The sequence below is a fragment of the Eschrichtius robustus genome, chromosome 17, assembly GCF_028021215.1.
Source record: "Eschrichtius robustus isolate mEscRob2 chromosome 17, mEscRob2.pri, whole genome shotgun sequence".
Classification (NCBI taxonomy): domain Eukaryota; kingdom Metazoa; phylum Chordata; class Mammalia; order Artiodactyla; family Eschrichtiidae; genus Eschrichtius; species Eschrichtius robustus.
The window spans coordinates 2,579,500-2,602,083 of NC_090840.1; the positions used below are offsets into that span (position 1 = coordinate 2,579,500).

The 22,584-nt window shown below is 45.5% G+C and overlaps 1 protein-coding gene across 1 annotated transcript in view; it reads right to left on the reverse strand.

Moving 5' to 3' along the window:
* Positions 1-22,584, reverse strand: part of ST18 (ST18 C2H2C-type zinc finger transcription factor) — a 64,132-nt gene that overhangs the window by 38,989 nt on the left and 2,559 nt on the right. The window contains exons 3-9 of the mRNA XM_068526279.1: positions 18,081-18,459; positions 17,665-17,996; positions 11,286-11,420; positions 9,649-9,739; positions 8,537-8,641; positions 5,763-5,956; positions 3,936-4,147 (exon numbers count right to left, since the gene is read on the reverse strand). Of these exons, the coding sequence (XP_068382380.1) occupies positions 3,936-4,147; positions 5,763-5,956; positions 8,537-8,641; positions 9,649-9,739; positions 11,286-11,420; positions 17,665-17,996; positions 18,081-18,459 (1,448 nt within the window). The remainder of the gene's footprint in view (positions 1-3,935; positions 4,148-5,762; positions 5,957-8,536; positions 8,642-9,648; positions 9,740-11,285; positions 11,421-17,664; positions 17,997-18,080; positions 18,460-22,584) is intronic.

The window sequence follows — 22,584 nt, forward strand, 5'->3', positions numbered from 1 at the left end:
TCGTATGGAAACACAAAAGACCTAGAATAGCCAAAGCAATCTTGAGAAAGAAAAACGGAGTTGGAGGAATCAGGCTCCCCAACTCCAAACTATACCACAAAGCTACAGTAATCAGGACAGTATGGTACTGGCACAAAAACAGAAATATAGATCAATAGAACAAGATAGAAAGCCCAGATAAACCCACACACACATGGTTAACTTATTTTTGATAAAGGAGGCAAGAATATACAATGGAGAAAAGACAGCCTCTTCAATAAGTGGTGCTGGGAAAACTGGACAGCTACATGTAAAAGAATGAAATTAAAACACTCCCTAACACCATACACAAAAATAAACTCAAAATGGATTAAAGACTCAAATGTAAGACCAGACACTATAAAACTTTTAGAGGTAAACAGGAAAAACACTCTTTGACATAAACCACAGCAAGATCTTTTTTGACCCACCTCGTAGAGTAACAGAAATAAAAACAAAAATAAACAAATGGGACTTAATTAAACTTAAAAGCTTTTGCACAGCAAAGGAAACCATAAACAAGACAAAAACACAACCCTTAGAATGGGAGAAAATATTTGCAAATGAAGTAACAGACAAAGGATTAATCTCCAAAATATACAAACCACTCATGGAGCTCAATATCAAAAAAACAAACAATCCAGTTAAGAAATGGGTGGACGATCTTAACAGACATTTCACCAAGGAAGACATACAGATGGCCAAGAGGCACATGAAAAGATGCTCAACATCACTAATTATTAGAGAAATGCAAGTCAAAACTACAATGAGGTATCACCTCACGCCAGTTGGAATGGCCATTTTCAAAAAAGCTAGAAACAATAAATGCTGGAAAGGGTGTGGTGAAAAGGGAACCCTCCTGCACCATTGGTGGGAATGTAAATTGATACAACCACTATGGAAAACAGTATGGAGGTTCCTTAAAAAACTAAAAATAGAACTACCATATGACCCAGCAATCCCACTACTGGGCATATACCCTGAGAAAACCATAATTCAAAAAGAGACATGCACCACAATGTTCACTGCAGCACTATTTACAATAGCCAGGACATGGAACCAACCTAAATGTCCATCGACAGATGAATAAATAAAGAAGATGTGGCACATATATACAATGGAATATTACTCAGCCATAAAAAGAAACGAAATTCAGTTATTTGTAGTGAGGTGGATGGACCTAGAGTCTGTCATACAGCGTGAAGTAAGTCAGAAAGAGAAAAACAAATACCGTATGCTAACGCATATATATGGAATCTAAAAAAAAAAAAAAGGTTCTGATGAACTTAGCTGCAGGGCAGGAATAAAGAGGTAGACATAGAGAATGGACTTGATGACATGGGGTGGGAAGGGGAAGCTGGGGCGAAGTGAGAGTAGCATCGACATATATATACACGACCAAATGTAAAATAGATAGCTAGTGGGAAGCAGCAGCATAGCACAGGGAGATCAGCTCGGTGCTTTGTGACCACCTAGTGGGGTGGGATAGGGAGGATGGGAGGGAAGCTCGAGAGGGAGGGGATATGCGGACATGTGTATGCATATGGCTGACTCGCTTTGTTGTGCAACAGAAACTAACACGGTATTGTGAAGCAATTATGCTCCAGTAAAGATCTATTAAAAAAAAAAAGAAATGGCTGTCACTGGGCACTGTTTGATCAGAGCCCATTTTTCAGGGTTAATTACTTTGGCTTTTTCTCTTTTTTTTTTTTTTTTTTTTGTTACAATAATTACCTTTTGTGGTTTCAGGAATTTATGAGGTTCTCTTTTATATTCAGAAAATAGGATCCAACCAGGATAGAATTCTGCAAACTGTTACAGTTGTGTGCAAACGCAGGCCTGGAAGAAGGATTCTGTACCAGGTGACAGTGTAGGGTGAACACAGTGATACTATTTTAACAACCACGATGTCAAACAGGACATTTTTCGTGGGAAAAAGGTTCCTAAAACTGCCAGCATCACAAACTCTTCCTAAAAGCCGACTGGTGCACTTTCTGTCTCTTCCACCCTTATCATCAATGGTTTGGCTTTGCAGGTAGGGCTTGGTTGGCAGTTTGGAGGCTGAGACGCGCAGGGGGTTCCTGTCGCCCGGGGCAGGCGTATCAGCTCCACAGAGCAACCCCGGCACACACAGCGCTCCCAGCAGGAGCATCAAATACACACAGCGAGTCCGCTGTTTGAATTTTCGAAATGTGCCGATTTAACAGTCACTTTTCCGACCAGAAATGTGTTTTAAAAAGAGAAGAACATATATCGATAAGGGAAAATACCTTCAAATTTTAGTCATCCTTGTTTGATTCATTGTTTGGCTCCAGCAATTAATAGAACATGGAGAATATAAAGGCTAAAGGCAGAATTCTGAGGAACAAAACGTATCTACCTGGGCAGATGGAAAGCCTTCACTCTACAACCATTTACTCAAGTCATTTAAGCAGCTTTAACCATTATAATATCGGCACTTTTATTCTTGTAGGACAGCCTAGACAAAGAATAAAGCACCAAGAAGGAAGATAGTTTAGTATTTGTCCAACGAGCTGTATATTAGAATATCCCTTTAAAAAGAAGAAATGTATTCAGGTTTTTAAAAATGAACTTAAAAAAATAACAAGAGTTACATTTTAAAGGACCCTACATCATTCATTTATGTACATAATTTCTGCCTGTGATTTTGGAGAGCTTGGCATTTTCTTTATATTTTTGAGGCAGTGTGTTTTTCTTTGTTTAAGAACCTCATTTGTTTAAAAATTGTTTTTGAGTGGTTTTTGGCCACCAACTCTTCCTGGGGTTTACTTGGCTGAGATTTGTCCAGAAGCTAATTCTGATTCTTCTGTCAAAGGCTCGATGCACCGTGCGCCCTGCTCTCCTGAAGGCCTGGCACACGGCACAGGTGGCAGCTGACCACGCCGGGGACGGGCTGAGCTTAAAGGCAAAAGAGAGCTAGAGCCTGTGCTCGCCGAGTTTCCGGTTAGAGTTTAACCTGGGCGACCTTCCCCTGAAAGCAAGAGTAACATCTCTTCTCCAAATAAGCCTGGGCGCTCTCCTCCAGCTGGCTTCAGCTGTCTAGGTAGGAAAATAGCTTCTTTTACCAGCCCTTTGCGTGGGCAGGAGTTACAGGTCCCTGCTGACTGCAGGAAGCTCACGCTCCCTCTGAGGGTCACTGTTACTTTGGAGTATCACAACCCCCTCCTCAAAAGGCAAGACATGAAGGACCTTTGCTTTTTGTTTTCCTCAAGGCATCATAAACACAGATGTCTACTTCTCCGCGTTAGTCGGTGAGGAGAGGTTATTAGAGAAATGTGATTAATTTCGCGAGCTCCAGAAAGCTGGGGTCTCCATAAACTTTACAGAATTTGATTTTGGATTTGAATTTGGGCCCTGAGTTCTCAAGACGCCCCCGGGGCCCTGTCTTGTCGATTTAACGGATCCAGGTTTTAGGATGTGTCCCTCGTGAAAACTACAGCAACTCAGACCATCTTACGCTATACGACAGTCACATGTACAATAGTGAAATTTCATGAATTTTGCCAGTGTTTTACAGGGGGCTGTGTAATGTAACACGTCCTACCATCTTTGATTCGAAGGCAGTGAAAAGCTTCAGTTGTTCAGCGTGATTCTAGTGGCAATCTCCTTCCTCGTGTGCCAGAGTCCCCAACACAAAAAGAGGTTTGGAATCTATCGAGCTGCCCCCAACCAGCTCCATACCGCGCCCCTGCCCCAGCTCTGGCGCACAACCTGCAGAAGCGCCACTGTCTCCCTCCAGGGTCCTTCCTCCCACCTCACTCATCCCTGCCCAGGTTCTCGTCCCGAACCAAGGGGGGCCGTGCTGCAGGGGCGGGGGCGAGTGTGGCCGGGATCACGCAGGCAGTGGATTTTCACTGTGAGTTGCTGCCCCCCCTCCGGGCTCTTGGCCGGCCTACCTTGGCAGGCAGACTCTGCGGTTTGTTGGAGAGGATGTCTGCGGCTTCCCTGCAGCGGGTGGAGAGGTTCAGGATGGCAGCAGCTGCCGCTACGTGGGTGTCTTCGCCGCGCTGACCGTGGCTGTGAGAGCTGGCACGGCCGGGGCTCGGTGTGCAGATGCCCGCACTCAGCAGCCGGTTAGGAAATTTCCCTGGATTGGAAAAATGCTTCGCTGTTGAAGAGAGATTTGATTAGCAATTGCACGTACATGGATTTAGTCATTAGATAGATTTGTTTCAAAGATAGAACTTCCTTGCATGAAAATACGTGAAGAATAAATTAAAACACGCTCCATTCTCCCCGGGTACGTTAAATGAAGGTTATTCAGAATGGTTTTCACATTAGTTCACAGATCAAATGATGTGATTGCGGGGAAAGAATGCCTATTCTCTTAATACTTTTTTGCATTTCCATGTCTTACGACAGAAACTCCAGAACTCACGTTAGCGGGCAGGTGCGCTGGCAGCGTGGGTAGCTTCAAAACCCATCAGGGACGAGACAGGCTTAAGGCCGGTACGTCCACAAACGGCGTATGCGTGAGGCCCAGTAATCCCAGGGGAGAAAAACGGACCTTTCGTATTTGTTTTCATAACGACAGTTTTTACTTAGCCATGGAATTGCACTGTTTTGCTATTGGATGTGCAGGTTTGTTTCGTGCTTAAAACAGCATGAGTTTTTCTTCCTCCAACTCGGGGGAACGGAGTTGGTGGCGGAGGCTTTCCTGAGCTGGCATCTTCATGCTCGGTGCGGGGCAGTGAGTGAGGGATGCACAGAGCTTCAAGGGGGACGGAAAGGCACTGCAACGGAAAGGTACCATTCTCAGTGCTACCGAGAATGAGCGCTGCTTTATGTTCCGTTGTGGGTACCAAGGTGTTACTGAGAGATTTAATGTGTTTCTCTCCACTCTGGGTGTTTGTAAACATCACTCAGGGACCAGGAAACACACCCAGCATTTAATGTGGGCTAATATAAAGGCAGTTATAGCTGTTTCACCATAAGTAGTGTTTACTTTAAATATTTGATCATTATTTTTCACGAAATAATTTAAAACATTACCAAATGTTATTCCTGTAGTTATAAAAATATGAAAATGTCACTGAATGTGCTACATTTTAAAACCAAAATCCATATTACATGAGTATATAGAACACTCTTATTAATTAGTTTCACCTGAATTCAACATATATGTATGTGTGTATATTTTGTGTATATACCCTAGAACTATATCTGTATCTATATTTATACAGATAGATACAAAACATTGTGTGCGTATATCCTTCTTTCCTGAGTCTAACAGGTTGTCAGTGGTTACTTATGTAGGCTGTACCCTATTTTTAGTAGGAACAGGTAAACTATCTTCTGGAGTTTAACGTGCTTCTTGTTGGTGGACAAACTCCTTTCAAGTCTGTTTATCCACTGTTAGGCTTTACACGACATTCACGTTCTTTACGAAAGGTGACCACAGCACAGAAGGGAGAAGCATCCTGTGCTCCTAAGAGCCCTACATCTGGGTTAACTACGTGTGAGATCAAAGGGATTCCAGGGATTTGCACAACGTTGTAAAAAATTCACGGTCTATGGAGGACTCCAACTGGGGGATTATTTTGCTGATCAGTAGTACTGATCAACTTATTATTGTTATCCTTATTTTATTTCACTGTACAATATATTTTCTCTCCTCCTAGCAGTAAATAGTATATTATATATTTAAATACATGCCCCTCACCCAACATGCACATACACAAGATGCATTTTTTTTGGAATAAGTATTAGAATTTGAAGCTCACATTCAGGAAATGGTGGTGTTTTTCGGCCTTGACCTGTTTGTACGAGGGGATGTTTACCAAAAACCTGGGCATCGAAACTGGCATAATCGAAAGGTACTTTTCCAAATTTCTCTTGCTCTTTTGACACCGTAGCTCTGGGAGAGATGATGGCTTGTGATCGGAAATTGAATTCGATTTGCTTCACCAAGCTTGTCCTGAAGAGAGAGGGGCAGAGCTCAAAAGAAATAGGACGACACTGTTGGTGAGCATCCCAGCATCAGAAGTTAAAGCAGGTCAGGTGTGTCACACCTGGAGTTTCCCACTGAGCCACGCACTAGGGAAAAGAGCTGTGGTCACACAGGATGAGGCGGGGTGAGGGACAAGGAAGCACTTCGGGCCCTGGGTGGCCTCGGGGAGGCTGCACATTGTGTGTCCGAGTCTCCCATCAGTAAGAGAGAAAGTGCCATCCTCCATTCATTTATGGGGATGCTTAAGGAGCAGGTATTTGACGTCTGCTAGCACTCTGAGCTACTTAGAGAAAAGCGCCATGGAACCATCATTAGGGCACTGATAAGGTGTGCACACCCCGAGCTACTTAGAGAAAAGCGCCATGGAACCATCACTAGGGCACTGATAAGGTGTGCACACCCTGAGCTACTTAGAGAAAAGCGCCATGGAACCATCACTAGGGCACTGATGAGGTGTGCACACCCTGAGCTACTTAGAGAAAAGCGCCATGGAACCGTCACTAGGGCACTGATGAGGTGTGCACACCCCGAGCTACTTAGAGAAAAGCGCCATGGAACCATCACTAGGGCACTGATGAGGTGTGCACACCCTGAGCTACTTAGAGAAAAGCGCCATGGAACCATCACTAGGGCACTGATGAGGTGTGCACACCCTGAGCTACTTAGAGAAAAGCGCCATGGAACCGTCACTAGGGCACTGATGAGGTGTGCACACCCTGAGCTACTTAGAGAAAAGCGCCATGGAACCATCACTAGGGCACTGATGAGGTGTGCACACCCTGAGCTACTTAGAGAAAAGCGCCATGGAACCATCGCTAGGGCACTGATAAGGTGTGCACACCCCGCTGCTCAGGACCGTTCGTCAGAGTAGCAGTGGAAAGTCACGACTGGAACTAGTGAGGAAGTGTCATTATATTCTGTTCAGCACAGCTGGCAGGGCCCTGGCGCCTAACAGCGGCAGTGTCGGCACCAGAAACCGGATTCCTGAACTGCGAATTTCTTCTTAGGCTCCTCGTCTTTTTCGCCACCTTCAGACTGAATGTTTTTGCTGCTTTAAGTAATATTTTAAATAGTATTTCCAAATTTTATCTATTAAATTGCCATTGTTTCAATATGAATAAAAATTACTATATTATAACAGCTATCACATTTTTCAATAGAATTATCTTAACCCAAGCTAAATGTGACTTAAACATTCCTTTAGAACTACTGTGTGGATTAAACAAGGGTATCATATTTGTATAGCAACAATGCCGGCCACGGAAAACACAAATGCTGTCGTGCTGTGGTCTAATGCTAAAAGAACACAAATAAATATACTTTCAGAATTTAGCAATATCAAAAATACATATTTTTCTTTTGTTTTTCACCAGAACATACCTTACTCATCAGAATGTCAAAGTTTTGATGATGTTTCTTGGATTAGGTAAAAAACGTTTTAGCGGCTACGTCAAAATATTTGAGTGATTAGTTGAATTTGTTATTGTATATGTAACTCGGTTTATACCCCTAATATTGCAACAGTGTTCTAGTCTAAACTACTACTTCTCTTTTAAGAAATGAGCAAAATGAAACTTAATGCTATTTCTATGTTTGATAAATAACCTACTTAGGGAGAAACTAGAGAATACAGTACTGTAACACTAACCAAGAATCTTGTTATAAGATTTTTAACCCGTTATTCAGTAATTCATGATCTTTGCTTGATTTATGTTCCTCACTCATGTGATTTTGACTCTCGGCAAAGTCATGACAATTTGAGTCTTTTAATTAAATCTACAGAAGCAAATATTAAGGGACACCATATCTTGAAAATGTTCCTAATAACTGTTTTTCATTCCAGTGTCTCAGTAACAGCAATGAAGATCTGGTCATCTGTTGTAATCCCAAAATCACTTTTCTTATGTACATGATTTTTGTATTAATAAGTGTATCACCTCACACTGTGTCCTCATCCATAGTTTATTATTTAGGTGTAAGTAAGGTCCTCCAAACTACTAGAGACTGTGAAGGACCTAGGACCAACAGGAGGTGTTTTATCCATAGTTATCAATTTGGAATGAATTTTTGTTTTAAAGAAACTGTGCGCATATCATCTGGAACATATCTGTGCGCATATCTGGAACATATCTGTGTGCATATCTGGTGGGACGACCATACAGCATCACATATTTTGAGTGATGAGGGATTATGAGGTGGAAAGATTACGTCAACCGTAAGGGGGGCCCCTGCCTGACTAGTGGGAGGGCTTGTGCTTAGCGACACAGAATTTGATAAATCTATGTTATCGTAGACTTTACATTTTTTAGATTCATCCATATTACGTGACCTCTGCATGCAGACTAATTTCAAGTTAAACTTCTGGAGGGTCTAGCAGTTCATTTCAGTGACAGCATGATTAGCTGGCCCAGCCTCTCAAGTGGACACTGGTGGCTGGGCATTGGAACGAAGGTGGCCCACCGTGAGCTGGCACCTGGGAGGAGAGGGACCCTCTGTGTAGGCGCTCAGCACGCAGGGAGTAACGGGAACCCCAGGGGAGCATCATACCTGTGACCCTGGTCAGGACACTGCCCGGTTTTGGCAGAATCAAGCTGACTTTTGTCCTGGGACATTGCCAATTTTTCAGCTGCAGCAATTGGACAACCAGAAAGACTGTTAAAAAAAAAAAAGTAGGCGGATCCGAGTTAAAAAGATAATGTAATTTGCTCTGGCACCTACCTCACAGTATCCTTGGCAAGCACCAAAGGTTAAGTTGTATGAATAGTTCACTTAGCACCGTTCTCATCCTAAAAGATCCCAAAGGTTTTGCAAACTACTGTGTCAACGTTTGTCCCCAAACCTCATCTCAGAGGTGATAAAAAAACAAACTCATTTTTAAAATCAAAATATTATGTAAGGGAGGAATAACTAAATTATTGAGACTTCATGATATTTTAAGTAGAATGCGCTCGTCCAACTGCAATTGTCCAACTATAGATGTTAGCACGATAATTCTATGATAGCTTAGGGTCTTTTGCAAAATGTTAGGGACTTCATTTTATATCTCAGTTTAAATGGAGAGCACAGAATGTAAGTTTTCTGGCAATACGCTTATGAGTCAACTAGTATCTCATGACCACGTAATCTATACATGAAACACATTAAACGATAAGCATTTTCACCAAAAATGTTTATATATATGCAATATATTTGTATATAAATGCACGTATGTGGTTTTAAGTTAGTTGTGATCTCAGTGAAATAAATCTCAATGAAATGAAATGATGTTTACCTTCAGTAATCTGAAGCTCTTGGGTACCGTTTTAATGTGTATTGGATGGGATTCAAGATAACCCCTAAGCCACTCTTTCCAAGGTCAAACAGCTCTGGGGCAGGGAAGGTTCACAGCAGAGACCAGGCTCTCTGTGTATCGCTATATAAGTATCTACCCCTGGTCTTCAAATATGACATTTTTTGTTGGCATACTTGGCTGCTCAATGAAAATTTATAGGGGAGTAAATAATGAGGTATTTTTTACTTTTCACTCTGCACGCCTTGAGAATATTTGTCACCTATGTCAAGTGCTAACATATTTGATGCTGGTCCAGCAATTTTGATAACACACAGCAAGTTCCTTGTTTTCTTGGTGGAAAGTTTCTCTCGAGTCGCATCCCAATTACCTCCTGTGCGTGTTGCGGTTGCTGTTCACATGCCCTCGTCCTGTGCATCCCGGGGTGGGGCACTTGAGCACATTTTCATGCATGGCAAGAACTAAGCACAAAATAGCACATAAAAGAAAAGAGCAATTTATCATCAGTACATCACACACCAACAGACTGTCTCAACTTTGCATTCAAAGGAATTCAGTTACATCATCCACCACGCTCCCTCCCTATAGATCTTCGGGTTGAAGTAAACGAGTCCTTGACAACTTCAAACATTAAATTCAGCAAGCCTGTTTAAATCAGTTTCTCTAAACTTCACGTATGGTTAAGACTAGACTTAAATGAGCCGTTCTCTGCTGATATGTAACTGAAACTGAGAAGCTCATAACCTTCCTTTCATATTGATGTGCTTTTCCTTGGGGGAGTGGACGGAGGGCATTATTTGCCAAACAGTTCTCTCTGTCTTTCCCCCACTGTGTGAACATAGTCTCCTTTATCTCCTAAGAGCTGTTATTTTGGCTCCTTGTCGGTCACCACCCAATCCCCACCCCACTGCCACGGGTGGCTGGTGAAAGCGCACGGCTGAGTGGACACTCAGGTGACTCGTGTGGGCAGGACCGGGCGGAACTGACTAGCTTCAGTGCTTTGCAGGACCGTGCCTTTGAGAAGGGTGACACTGAGACGCTCCCGTCACTGTGGGTTGTGTGGCCCAAGAGGAGTTGCAATAAGCAGGCTCAAAAGTGGAGGACGGAACGTGTAGCTATTTCAAAACTTAGGAGCAGCCCTGGCCTCTCCTTTCCCTCCAGTTTCTGCGCTCACGGTGGGGCTGTGAGTGGAGAGACCAACGAGGTCTGCTCTCACTCGGGGCCCTCAGCAGCTGCAGGACGTCCGGGGTGACATCTCAGACACCAGGTGTCCCTGCCTGCAGACGGGAGGTGGGGGACACTGGTGGTGCACGTCCTGAGTTTAGGGGATGCACTGAGGACGCAGGTGAGAAAGGACCGTGGTGACACAGGGCGTTAACCAGGCCCCGTATTTTCTGCAGATTCTGATGCTTTGACATCAGGGTCTTGCTGACCCTGGAGAGATGGCCCCTCCCAGGGCTCCCTAATTCTTCGAGAGAAGAAACACTTTTCAAGTGCAAACCACCCAATTGGAGCCCACACCTGACCTTCTCCTCTGTCTGACTCTCACACTTCAGGACACTCTACACCTGCCCTAACCCCCAGGGCCGGGTCCCAGACAACCAGAGCCAGCGCCCGAGGCCAGAGCCCACTGGAGGAACTCCAGCTGGCCAGCCTGAGGCCAGCTCACTCCACTCCCTCCCACGAAAGCTGAAAAGGCCTCTTGCTCCCAATTCACCCCTCCCCGCCGCTGGCCCTGGTGCCCCCCGGGGGCCCTGCCTGGCCTGAGGCGCCCCCTCCTCTTGGGAACTGTGGGTAGCGAATTAGGTTTTCAGTGTCAGCATCTCCTGATCTACTGGCCTCACTGTACCCCAAGTTCTCTATTACTACGCTCTGTTTCAAACACCCGGCTAGATGGAAATTGTCTTGACGCGGAGGGAGAAAACTTGGTATTTCCGTTTCTGACTCCAAACTGGAGGAGGAAGTGGGTAACTCGGTGGACTTCTTTCAGGGCCGGGCGGTACTCACTCTCCAGGGGAACCCGCACTTTGTGAGGGCACCCCGAAAGGCTGCGGTGGTGAGGGTACAGTCCTGTCACGTGCCCCGTGCCGTCGCACCCGGGGATGGGGCACTTGGTCTCCCTCTTTTCAGGCCTCGGTGAATCTACAGAGGAAGTAAATCGAGAGAGACATCTGGTTATGCCCCTTCCCTCCCCTTCAGCCGAGCGGCCTTGCAGACAACCTTCTCGCTCAGCTCAAGCTTCTGATCGTAAGTGTTCTTCTCACGTCGCCTTGAAGAAGACCCTCAACTAAGACCCGCGGAAGCAGAAAGAATGTGTTCAATTTTCTTGGTTTCTTAAGCAGAGGCTGACACAGGGCAAGGGAGTGTTGAAACACAGCGACGGTTTTAAGTTGTCATGTCACAGATCATAGTTGGAGCCTCATTATGAAATGTCAGCCCTACACCAGAGGAGGAATAGGCGCTGGAAAAGGAAAAAAAAAAAAAAAAAAGAAGAGGAAAAAGGAAAGCATTTATTTAAACCCAAACTATCTCCTATTGAAGGAATCTGGAAAAAGCAAGATTCAAAAATCACGCAGTGAAGAAGCCGCCACATCTGAGGAGGGCCCGTCTGGGCGGTCCAGTGGGTCCTGGCGGCAGGCCCAGGGGCCCCGGAGCTCTGGGTTTGAGCAGCTGTTCCTCCAGTAAGAGCGAGCACAGGCGCCCGGAAGGCCATCTCGCGCCACGCCCGGCCAGCGGGCAGCGCTGTGAGGGCCCAAGGTGCCCAGAGCCCCGCGGTGTGAAGCTCTGGCCCAACGCGCAGTAGTAGCTGCAGAGAAGCTGTTGGTTTCACTCCTAGTGCAGAAGTAGAAGACAGAGGCAGCAGGAAGAAGCCTGGCAAGAAGGCGTTCTTGCAGGAGACTTACAGAGGATGGCAGCACACGGCGGGGGACCGCCGTGAGGGGTCTGCCGGGCGCTGCCAGGAACACGGGCTGGCGGGGCAGCTGCCGCCGCAGAGGAAAGGGACACCTTGCAACCCATGCTGCCGGGCTGCCTAGACGGGGCGGCTGAACACAGCTCGGGGTCTTGGTTTTCTGGCACATACACTGCTGGCTTAGATAGAGGGATATATAAATACATAAAATAAACGGGGACGAACATGAATATTCTCATATTCGTGACTGAGAGGGTAGATAAGCTCAAAACAGAAACGCATTCTTAGAGCCGAAACTGCCCCCCTAACTCGTGCGCGGAGCGACAGTGTCAGGCGTTGGGGCCAGCCTGCCCCTCACATGCGGGGCATCTAGAGGAACCGGGACCAGAGCGGGCAAGGCGGCCTCAGAGACAGGACCAGCGTGGGATGGAGGCCGGCAGGTTGCAGGCTTCTCCCGCCGCGAAGTATCAGCCATCACCAACACACGACGCTGAGAGCGGAAATAAATAGTCTGTACCATCCTGCCGCAAGAAAGCTGCCGGCGATGCGTACGGGGCAGGGTGCTGGCTGCGAGGACGACGAGGGCCCGTGTGCTCCGGCTCCAAACGTGGCACCGAGAGCAGGGCAGCGCTGCCGGATGCGACAGACGTCCCCAGGGCGGACGACTGCGGGGGGCAGACGTGCCCCCGTGTCGCCACGCCACCCCGGCCGTCGGACTGGGCAGGTGGGTACAGCAGGTGGTACGCAAGGCAATTATCTGGGGACGTGGTTCCAGCCGAGGGGGAGGAGCCCAGGACCCTCCACGTTAGCGCGCAGCCAGGGAGGGGCGGGGTCAGCAGGGAGGGGATGCGCGTCTTGGGTGGGAAGGGAAGGACCCGAGCAGCTGGCCTGCGTGTTTCCTGAGACAGGACTTAACGCCACGAGCTGGAGACTACACTCTTTGCTGTAAGAGACAAAGGTGCATACGAAGGGTTCTGACATGCTGTATGATTTTGCGGGGGTATTTTTTACTTAGTCCAAAAAGGCTGCCGAATTTCAAGTCCGTTTGGGCACCTAATGTGTGTAGAATGCTACTCAAAGTCCCCAGTGCCTCACTTTGCGGAACGGCAGAAACTAACACAACATTGTACAGCAGCCACACTCCAACACAAATTAATTAAAAAAGAAGGATATAGCAAGAAATACAGATCAGTTGAATAGAATTTTGACCAGAACTACTTCTTATGATGTGTGAAAAAATAAATTGCTTTTCAGTTGGGAACAAAAATATCCCCGATGTTTGATTAACATGGAATTGGTAGGGGCTGGGTGCTGACACCCTGGGAGAGTGACTTGGAGAGAATCGGGAAGCAGGAGAGGGGCTGTGAATTTTGATGGGCTTCCTCCCTTGGATCTATCTGGTCCAGGTGGGGCCGCATTTCTAAACCACAGTGAGCGGTTTGGCCACGCTGTCTGCGGGAAGCCAGGGAGGGTGTGGGAGATAAGGCAGGCTGGCACCTGACCAGGTGTGGGCTGCTGACTGCCCGTCCTGTGCTGTGCCTGCCAGCCCCTCCAACGCGAGGAGCAAAGATGCCCCACGATGCTCTCCGGGGCCGGCGCCTGTGCCTGACACGAGCTGGAGCTGCGGCTCTGGGGGAGCTCTCAGGCCTGGCTCTTCCTTTTCAGTTTTCTTTGCTGGCTGCTGCTTAATGAAAATGACCTTATACTCTGGTGACCTGACGTCCTGGTTTGCCTGGGACTGTCCAATTCATACCTGATGGACTCGTGGGATTGTTCCCACGGCTCCCCTTCACCGCAAAAGTGTCGTAGACTGTAGGATAAATTATATGGCGACTCTAGTTAGACGAGGGGGACCCAAAGTCTCCCTATTGCTGGGTGGCAACAGGATAGCAAAACTTGGTACTGTTAGAATTGCCGACTCATCGGAAGGCTTGGGTGAAACGGTATTTTGAAATCCTAGTGTTCTCTCCCTGAGAGCAAAGTCACATGCCCAGGGTGCACGGGGATTAGTGCTTATTTAGGAGCATGGAATACTCACAAGAGAAAAAAGCTCCTCTTAAGCTCCCACACCAGGGATGGGCGCAGGAGTGTGAACCTGGACATCCTCTGCATGAAGCCTGGAGGCCCCTGCAGTCGGCTGCACTGTTTTGCCTGTTTCTTCCTGGTCTAAAGTTCCTAAACTTCCTACAGTTCCTGCGTGGACTTTACACCCCAAGGCAGGACCTCGCCCTATGCACAGGCTACACTGTGGACTCATCCAGTCCCATTAGCGATTCTCTAAGTCTCCACCGTGCACATTCTATTGCCTTGTTAATTTTTGTAAACAAAAAACCATTTTAAAAGTTCTATAAAAATGACCAAAGTATCGTCAAGTGTCAAGCTATGGCACAAATAATTAGTGTCTCCAAAGACTGGATTTCATTGGCTGAAGATACTATCTGTTGCAAGATGAAACATCATTTTGTGTGCTAGTAAGGAAGGAAAAACGATTGAAAACTGAATAACGGCACATGTTTCTAATTTCACAGAGATGCTAAGATGGGAAAACTGTGCATCTTAGAATGGATGAAATATAGTTTATTGGAAATGATGGGGTTTTGGAATTTGAAGTAAATTTCATCTTTTTTTTCCTGATTTTGTAGTTCATTAAAAAAAAGAAAAAAGGGCTTCCCTGGTGGTGCAGTGGTTGAGAGTCTGCCTGCCAATGCAGGGAACACGGGTTCGAGCCCTGGTCTGGGAAGATCCCACATGCCACGGGGCAACTAGGCCCGTGAGCCACAACTACTGAGCCTGCGCGTCTGAAGCCTGTGCTCCGCAACAAGAGGCCGCGATAGTGAGAGGCCCGCGCACCGCGATGAAGAGTGGCCCCCGCTTGCCGCAACTGGAGAAAGCCCTCGCACAGAAACAAAGACCCAACGCAGCCATAAATAAATAAATAAATAAATAAATAAATAATAAAAAAGATGCTATAAATGAATCTATGTATAAAAAAAAAAAAAAAACAAACCCACACAGGTAAGTTCCACAAGTTGGGTGTGAGTGGAGCGCTCAGAGCTGCTAACACATCCTGCTGCCCCAGACCACATACTAGTCCTTAATATTCTGTCTCCATCCCAGCCCTTACAGTATGTTTGCACAGAACTATTATCTTACTCTTCACTAAATGACACTATTTTATTCTTTTTTTCCTCAACTCTGAGCTGCAAGACAGTATTTGACAAGACTGTAGGGGAGTACTAAAATGGACTTGAAATACACAATTGATTTCTGGATAAATCTCAGCAATCAGGACATCTAACCACACTAGCGCATTTTTCTTGTCAGCGCTTTAGGTCCATGACCTTGATTATCTCTAAGATACTCCTCCCCGAATTCTGTGGTTCTCAGATTTTAGGGCGCCGAAGAATCACCTCAGGAACTTGCTTTTAAAAACAAGCAAGTTATGCACATGAAAAGATGCTCAACATTGCTAATTACCTGAGAAATGCAAATCAAAACTACAATGAGGTATCACCTCACACCAGTCAGAGTGGCCACCATCAAAAAATCTACAAACAATAAACACCGGAGAAGGTGTGAAGAAAAGGGAACCCTCCTACACTGTGGGTGGTAATGTAAACAGGTGCAGTCACTATGGAGAACAGTATGGAAGTTCCTTAAAAAACTAAAAATAGGGCTACCATATGATCCAGCAATCCCACTCCTGGGCATATATCCGGAGAAAACCATAATTCGAAAAGATACATGCACCCCAATGTTCATTTCAGCACTATTCACAATAGCCAAGACATGGAAGCAACTTAAATGTCCATCGACAGAGGAATGGATAAAGAAGATGCGGTACATAAATACAATGGAATATTACTCAGCCATAAAAAAGGATGAAATAATGCCATTTGTAGCAACATGGATGGACCTGGAGATTATCATACTAGGTAAAGTAAGTCAGACAGAGAAAGACAAATATCATATGATATCACTTATATGTGGGATCTAAAAAAATGATACAAATGAACTTATTTAACAAAACAGAAGCAGACTTGCAGACTTCAAAAACAAACTTACAGTTACCAAAGGGGGAAGGGGGGGGAGGGATAAATTAGGAGTTCAGGATTAACATGTACACACTACCATATATGAAATAGATAAGCAACAAGGTCCTGCTGTATAGCACAGGGAACTCTACTCAATATTCTGTAATAACCTATATGGGAAAAGAATTTGGAAAAGAATGGATATAGGTATATGTATACCTGAACCACTTTGCTGTATGCCTGAAACTAACACTACATTGTAAATCAATCTACTCTAATATAAAATAAAAATTAAATTAAAAAGATTAAAAAGAAAAGCAAGTTCTGAAGCAGTAAGTCTGATGGGATCCTGGAAATACTCATCTTAACAAGCCAAAGACCACCCCTTGGGAAACTCTACGTAACTGGAAGCCTCATCACCAGGCCCACCTGGTGCAAGACCCAGTGGTGGGGGGCATCTTTATGGGCACACGGAACACAGTTTTCCCAAAGTCTGAGGATCAGTTTTCAGGTCTCCTCCGAGCACATTGACTGTCTCATCCAAGTTTGGTCCAGATGTTTGTGGACCCTCAGTTAGAGAGCTTGTAAAAGCACAGGCTTATAAAGGCATTAACATCCAGTCTTGTCCTAAGAAGGATCAGAGCATCCTGCCTGGCTTACAAGTAGCTTGACACTATTTTGAAGCTCAAAAGCAGTCAGATGATCCCAGAAAGAGGGTGGGAAAGAAAAATTAAATTTCTGGAATTGATTTGATTCATAAAATGATTTAAAATCCAGTAAATACAAATGTACTTCTAACATACCCAATATAGTACTTTTTAACAAGTACGATACATTTTTTAAAGGCAGTCATATTAAAAGAAACACAGGTTGGGCTTCCCTGGTGGCGCAGTGGTTAAGAACCTGCCTGCCAACACAGGGGACACGGGCTCGAGCCCTGGTCCAGGAAGATCCCACATGCTGCGGAGCAGCTAAGCCCATGCGCCACAACTACTGAGCCTGCGCTCTAGAGCCCGCGAGCCACAACGACTGAAGCCCGCGTGCCTAGACTCCGTGCTCCGCAACAAGAGAAGCCACCACAATGAGAAGCCCACTCACTGCAATGCTGCAACTGGAGAAAAGCCCACACGCGGCTACCAAGACCCAGCACAGCCCAAAATAAATAAATAAATAAATTTATTAAAAAAAAAAAAAAAAAAGAAACACAGGCAATGGTCCTTTTTTTTGTGTGAGTTAAAACCCTACAAACTGACCAAGCTTTAATCTGAGAACAATCTAGAGAGTAGGAAAACAAATTTGTTAATTTTAAAATATAAATTAGGTTTTTAAATTGTGCTGTCAAAAAGCTATCTGGGAGAAGCAATCAAATCTTACTCATTTCTCCCCCCCCCCCCAACTCTAAAGCAATTTTAAATAAAATAGAAGCAAAACGGTGTCTTACGTTTATTGGTAAAGACTTGTCTTCCGCCCATGTCAATGACTTTGGTTTGCCTCCTGTCCCCCGAGAGGTGCTCCAGCAGAAACCTGTCTAGCTCCTTGTAGGTGCTGTGGAAAACACAGCCTCGCTCAGCCTGCAGGGCGATCGCCTGCTCCAGCAAGCTCAAGTTCCCCTCGGCTTTCTCCGGGGCAGCGGCTTCCTCCACCCCCGCGGCCGGACACCCGTGGCTGCGATCATCCTCCTTACTCCCGGGGAACGAGGGCTGGGCTTGGCCATCTGACGGGTTCACGGCAGCGTTCTGTGGGTCTCTCCTTTCTGTTTCCGAATCACACGTGCTTTCGCAAGAGATAAGCTTGTCACCTTCAGTTTTTATTTCAGGAACTTCCAATAGGTCTTTCCTGTCATCCACTAGAACATACTTTGGGACGCTCTGAGGTTTGGTTTCTTCTGAGAAGTTGGAGTCGCTGTCCCAACCATTCTCTGCACTTTCAGAGTTACTTTCATTGTCGTCGGAGGAGCAGAACCGCAGCTGCGAATCATCGATTTTGTCTTTTCCATCGTCGGAATGAACCATAAAGCACTCATCCACTTCATCCCCCTCTGCTTTTAGAGACTGGATGCCACTGTCATTTAAGTTCTCACTTATGGTCTGAACAGATGCATTTTTTTCAAATTTCCCCAAATGCGTTAGCGATTTGACCACGAGCTCTTGATAAAGGCCGTATCTGTCTTCCTTCCCATCGGAATTTTCTTGTGCAGTTGAATGAAGCTTCTCTTCCATGGGTTTTATCATGATTTCTTGTAGGGAAAAAGTAAAGCCAATATTTGAAAAACAAGAACAAAAAGTATTTTAAGGAAACTACAGTGATAGATAAATAGATAGACATATACATATATAATACATGCAATATGTGAATGTGTGGACTCCATCAATTATATAAACATTGGGTAGAAAAATATATACCCTCTTGACAAAACAAAACAAAACTCGGACCTTAATATTCTGAGAATTGCCTTCAAAGAGACGAGCTATTCTAATTTTCAGCATGTCAGAGCTAAGCTCGTCTAGTTACTGAAATAAATACTCAACCATCACAGAGTCCTGAATGTGAAATTCGTGTTACTGTACCTCTTGTATTTGCAAATCTCACTCAACCGGAAGAAAATTAAACATACGTCCTACGATACATTATAAAAAGGAAGTATTCATCGAATTTCTCTGCTAGCATGGTAATATATTTTCAAAGCTTATTTGGTTGATTTTCTCTGCCTCCATAGAGTCCCAAACATACTTTCAGATTTTACGGAATGTTAGCTAAAATACACAACACATCTACACGAGATGGTAGCTAAAGAAGCCTGAGGTTCTCGAGACTCCCTGATCACTGTCGTAATTGTCACACGAAGATGCCATGCCGAGGGAAACACAAGTAAATGGGAGAATGAACACGATGGAATAATATCCTGAATAGTAGCTCAGTTTCTGGCCTGGTACCTGCGTGCACTTGTGTAAAAAGGAGATGAGTCAGGAGTGAGGACGGTTGGAGGATGCTGAATGTTAACCAGCTGTTCTCAGTCCTGATGGTCAAGAAGGCCTGGGACTGAGAAGAGCGCCCACCCTCCAAGCGCCAGTCTGTCCATGGGGTGTCCACCGGCCCAGAGCAGCTGTCCGTGTCACCCCCTTCCCTCTTGGCAGTGGCCCAGTCGGGGTGACAGATTGTGTGTGTGTATATATTTATGTGTACAGTCATCTTCCCCAAGCCTGTCCCGGTGCAAACACACCACCTGAGGTGCAGATTCGCCAGTGCCCCAGCCCTGGCCGCGCACACGGCGGGGTCCAGGGAGCTCGGCGCCCAGCGATCGCCAGGCTGTGAAATGCACCAGATAATCAGGCAGTGGTCCCTGGCAGTCACTAAGACAAAAAAAAAAAAAAAAAAGAAGAAGAAGAAGCAGGACTATTTCTGTGTCTCTAAAGGCAGGGTGGCGGATGGGAACACAAAATAATAAGCCCCCTTAAAGACTGTTAAAGACACCAGGTGAAGTGCATTCTGTGTTAATAAACATCTTGGGAGGAAAGAAAAGCACAGCCATCCTGTGGAAGGGCTGTGGGAGAGGGTGTCTGTGCAGAAGACAATGTGCCCTTTTTGGGTCTCGTTTAATTTTTTATAAACATTGTGTCTGACAAGGACACTCAAAAATGCATCTCCATCATCTTCCTTTCTGGTAATTATCTCCCTAAATCAACACTGGACTGCCAGGATCAAGTAAATATTGCCATAGTAACTAAAAGCATTTTTGGATGAAGGGAAGAATTCAGTCACAACACTAGCCCCTTTAAATAATGCTGATTATAGAGTGCAGTCTTTTGTTGGGATCTATTCAACATAAACTGAAAAATTTAACATTTTACTTCCTAGAAAAGAGGCTGGCGAAACCAGCACATAATATTTGAGAGGATGGTGTATCCTCTCCTGAATTCATATCAGAGGAACTCCAGGTTTAAATAATATATTAAACATAGTCTAAAATGCAAATGAAGTTTTTCTCAGTATCACAGTTGGCTGTTAAGAGAAAGTGTAAAGGGTTATGATAATTTTAGAATATTATGAACTACAGAAAACAAATAAAAAGCATTTTCAGTGAATATGCTCAATTCATTGAACTATTCTCTCAACTCCACTTAACTACCCACATGTGTACAATAATGATTTATAGACATTATACCTAATTATGCATATTTGGGCTGTGTGAGAGTGCTAACAAAAGCTCTAGAAAGCAACAATTACTTCTGTTGCTTAGCTACATAGTTTAAAATATTCCTATTAAGTGCAGATCACCAGAGAGGCGGGGGTGACAGCAATGCACGTGTGCCCGACGATGCGTGTCACCGAGCCGCTGCCAAGGCGAGCGTTTTGGGTCATTTCCAGTTTACATAATTGTTTGGTTCAACTGTTGGTTATATGCTAAAAGAAAATATTTATTAATTATTCTTCAGAAAGAGAGGAGCCCTGCTGGTAGAGGTGCCTTCATGTGTCGCCCGCGGGGTTTCCAGGGGTGCCCTGCAAACCTGCAGACCAACTTCCCACGCGCCCACCCCCCTCTGCCATCACTGTCATTGTCACAAAGAGAGAAGTTGAGCTCGCTTTTGAGCAGACAGATCTGCGACGGGGCGCCCCTCCCCCCCAGCTTTGTAACGGGCTGCCTACTTTTTCTGTGCTTGTGTGTTTTTGTTTTCCGGGGTGGCCCGGTGGTCTCTTTTGTGCTTTTGCCACTGACATAACCCAAAGAGCCCTGCGTTAGGGACCTCGTTTGATTCCGGGCCTGGCGTGTGTCTCTGTGCCAACTCCGATGGGTTCCTCACCCTTTCTGAGCCTCACCCTCACAGGAAAGCAGGTGCCACCCAACAGGTATGCGGTGAAGGATGGCTCCTTCTCTCTTCCCTGTTACTACGGTAGAGTCAGCAATGGCAGAGGAGACATGGGAGCGTCCACCCAGATAAGGTGCGGCCCGTTTTTCATTCAGAGTAAGGGTGACCACGCCCGCTGTGGAAGGTCACAGCCCAAGTGTAAAGAGGACTCAGCCAAGTTCACCATCATCCACGTCACACTTGCTATGCTCACCAACTGCCTTGGGGATGGGAGGGTCCGTGCACGGCGTGGAGGGAGACCTCCCGGGTCTGAGGTCCAGAGACTGGGGTCGTGTGGTTGGCCCAGCACCACCTGCCTGTATGGCCTCGGGCAGGCCGATGTCTCCCGAGTCCTGGGTCCTCATCTTTAAAACGAGGATGATCTGATGTCCCAATGACCGGATGACCCTGTGACATGCTAAGACAATGAACTGGTATGTTCCTGGCATGGTGTTCAGTTACTCATTTCATTTAATCTTCACAACAACTACAAGAAAAGTACTTTCGACTCCCTGTTACAGGCGGGAAACCAGGGTCCTAAAGAGCCAAGGGCTTGCTCAAGTTCACACCACCAGCCAGTGGGGGGCTGAGTTCCAGACCCACGGCCAGGTGCCTACAATTTGCCCACATTTGGATACTTTCAAGAGTGAATTTATAGGAAAATACCAGAATACACTTGTCAGGTAACTTGTAACGAAAAGCAACAATCCTTAAAGTATAAAGAAAAACACGTAAAGGCAAACACAACAACAAACAAAAACTAACGAAGTGCATCTCACAACAACATAGGGTAGAAAATTCCTCAGGTGCACTTCTGGGGCTGGAGCAGGACAACACTTTCCTTACAGAGCAAAAAAATAAATAAATAAACTTTCTTTCGGCCTGATATGTAAAAGCTCACATGTGTTGATTTGCTTTAAACCAAAGTCTCTCCTCTGAGGGGCCTGGCAATCCTGAAGTTACCTGCTAGCGGATTCTCCATAGGTATCAACTGTTCTGCATCAAAACAACTTAAACAAAAGAAATCCTCTGAAAATCACATGTTTTGAGTTTGATTCCTTTAGTACAACTGGATTTCAGATTTTAGTTCTGTTTCTGTAACTATCTAAGTGACTTTTACAGGTAAATTAGTTTTCCAGGCCTCCTGAGTATGTCAATTTTGCTGGGAATAAAAGCCCTAAAAAATGAATTCGTCTTTCAAAGTTTTAAAATGGGAGTGGCTTATCCTTTATTTGCTGTTTGTTGAGAGATAAGATATTCAAAGTATCATCCCAGCTCCCAGAGCCTCCACAGGTGTGACGGGTTTCCTGGAATCACGATCACGTGCTCACAACCCGGGAGGATCCCACACACCGGCTCACCCCGCTTCTTTCCCTCGTCTGCACTGGGAACACACGAGTTCGTCCTGCCTCCTGAGAGGGCTCTGCAAGGTCATCTTCTGGTTGCCCCAGTAAAAAAATGTGCATCTGCATGGTTCTGTCCAAATTTTCTTCTATCATCCTTAACGCCCACCTGCA